At 43.4% G+C, this 1,381-nt stretch overlaps 1 protein-coding gene across 1 annotated transcript; it reads right to left on the reverse strand.

Annotated features, from left to right (window-relative positions):
* Window positions 1-123: 123 nt before the first annotated feature.
* Window positions 124-644, reverse strand: LOC121963465 (cysteine-rich motor neuron 1 protein-like; the record flags this gene model as incomplete). Its single annotated transcript, XM_042513748.1, has 2 exons — window positions 124-348; window positions 426-644. Coding segments are annotated over 2 exons (444 nt in total), but the record flags the coding sequence as incomplete, so codon positions are not given.
* Between the last annotated feature and the right edge of the window lie 737 nt (window positions 645-1,381).

Raw genomic sequence — 1,381 nt, forward strand, 5'->3', positions numbered from 1 at the left:
TTTAAATGTTTAAATGCTTGTGAAAGGCATCTGAGCACACAAGAAAACTTATGTCAATCCAGGTTTCAAAGGGTTAAAGCAGTACACAGTAAATCAGTGGGATAACAGAGTGACTCATCTCACCTATCTGCCTGCTGGCGCTGGCGAACGTTTCACAGACGGGGCAGCACTCCCCCTCACGAGTTATGACCTTCTCGCAGTTTGGCACCAGCTCACACTGAACCTCGTCGCAGATTGCCACGCCGTTGTCACAAACACACACGCGACACGGCTCTGGTTTCCAGATGTCGTTGTGCTTGTAGACCTCGTCGTCAACTGTGCAGCTGTCGCCTTTCTTCTCATCTGCAGCTGCAAAACAGTACAGATGTTTAAAACAATAACATATGAATTCCTTCATAATGTGACAGGATCATAAAAATATTCACCTGCTGTGGGGTCCGCGCTGGGTGCTGATGCTGCATCTGCAGTTAAGCACACGGGGCAACACTCGCCCTCCGGGGTCACGGTGTCTTTGCAGTCTCCGAGGTCCTCACAAACCACACTTTCACACACAGCATTCCCCGTATCGCACACACAGATCCGACACGGCTCCGGGTTCCACATGTCGTTGTGAGCGTAGACTTTTCCATTTTCTGTGCAGGTGTCTTCATGGAAGAAAAGCAGAGAAAAATTAAATTAGTGACCATGTGACCTGAAATCTGACCTTAAAACGTTTTTTTGCTTTTTTTGCTTCCTTGCAGAGTTATGAGAAAATTAACGCCATGCTCATGCCTGTATGCTAGATATGAAGTTACCAGAGTCAGGACATATCAGGAGCAAACTCCCAGAAAACTGCAGGCAGGCTGCAACTCTGAGTCCATATTTAGCATACAGACGCTAAAATGGGGCTGATTTTCTCATCTAATGTTTTGCAAAGTAAGAATATTCCCAAAGTGTCATATTTTTGTCTCTAACATGCTGAACTTTCATGCCAGCAATTGTTCTCAACAAGCAAAAGTGGTCCTGTTTTTTAAAGCCCCTATGTGTCAAATTGCTGTGATTTTGGCATCCTCCACATGAATGCAAGTTTTTACTGGAAAAAAAAGGGACAATCTTAGCATAGCCAACTTATCTGACTGTGAAAGAGGTTGTCACGGTTTAAATGATCCACGTGTGTTGCCAAATTCACAAATTACATTGAAGCTGAAACATCCAGGGCTGAAAAAACTGAGCCAACGCGCAGCCGTCACTTTTTGTTTTAGTGTCGTGGTTTTTCAGTTCATTAAGATTAATTATACCATTTTGGACACCTAAAAAATGTTTTTAATGTTTCATGCTCAAAGATCCTCTAAGAAGTTTTTGTTAATAGTCACCTTTGGCTCCAAAAAAACAAGTGGTCACA

This window comes from Plectropomus leopardus, unplaced genomic scaffold (assembly GCF_008729295.1).
Source record: "Plectropomus leopardus isolate mb unplaced genomic scaffold, YSFRI_Pleo_2.0 unplaced_scaffold11344, whole genome shotgun sequence".
NCBI classification, from domain to species: Eukaryota; Metazoa; Chordata; class Actinopteri; order Perciformes; family Serranidae; genus Plectropomus; species Plectropomus leopardus.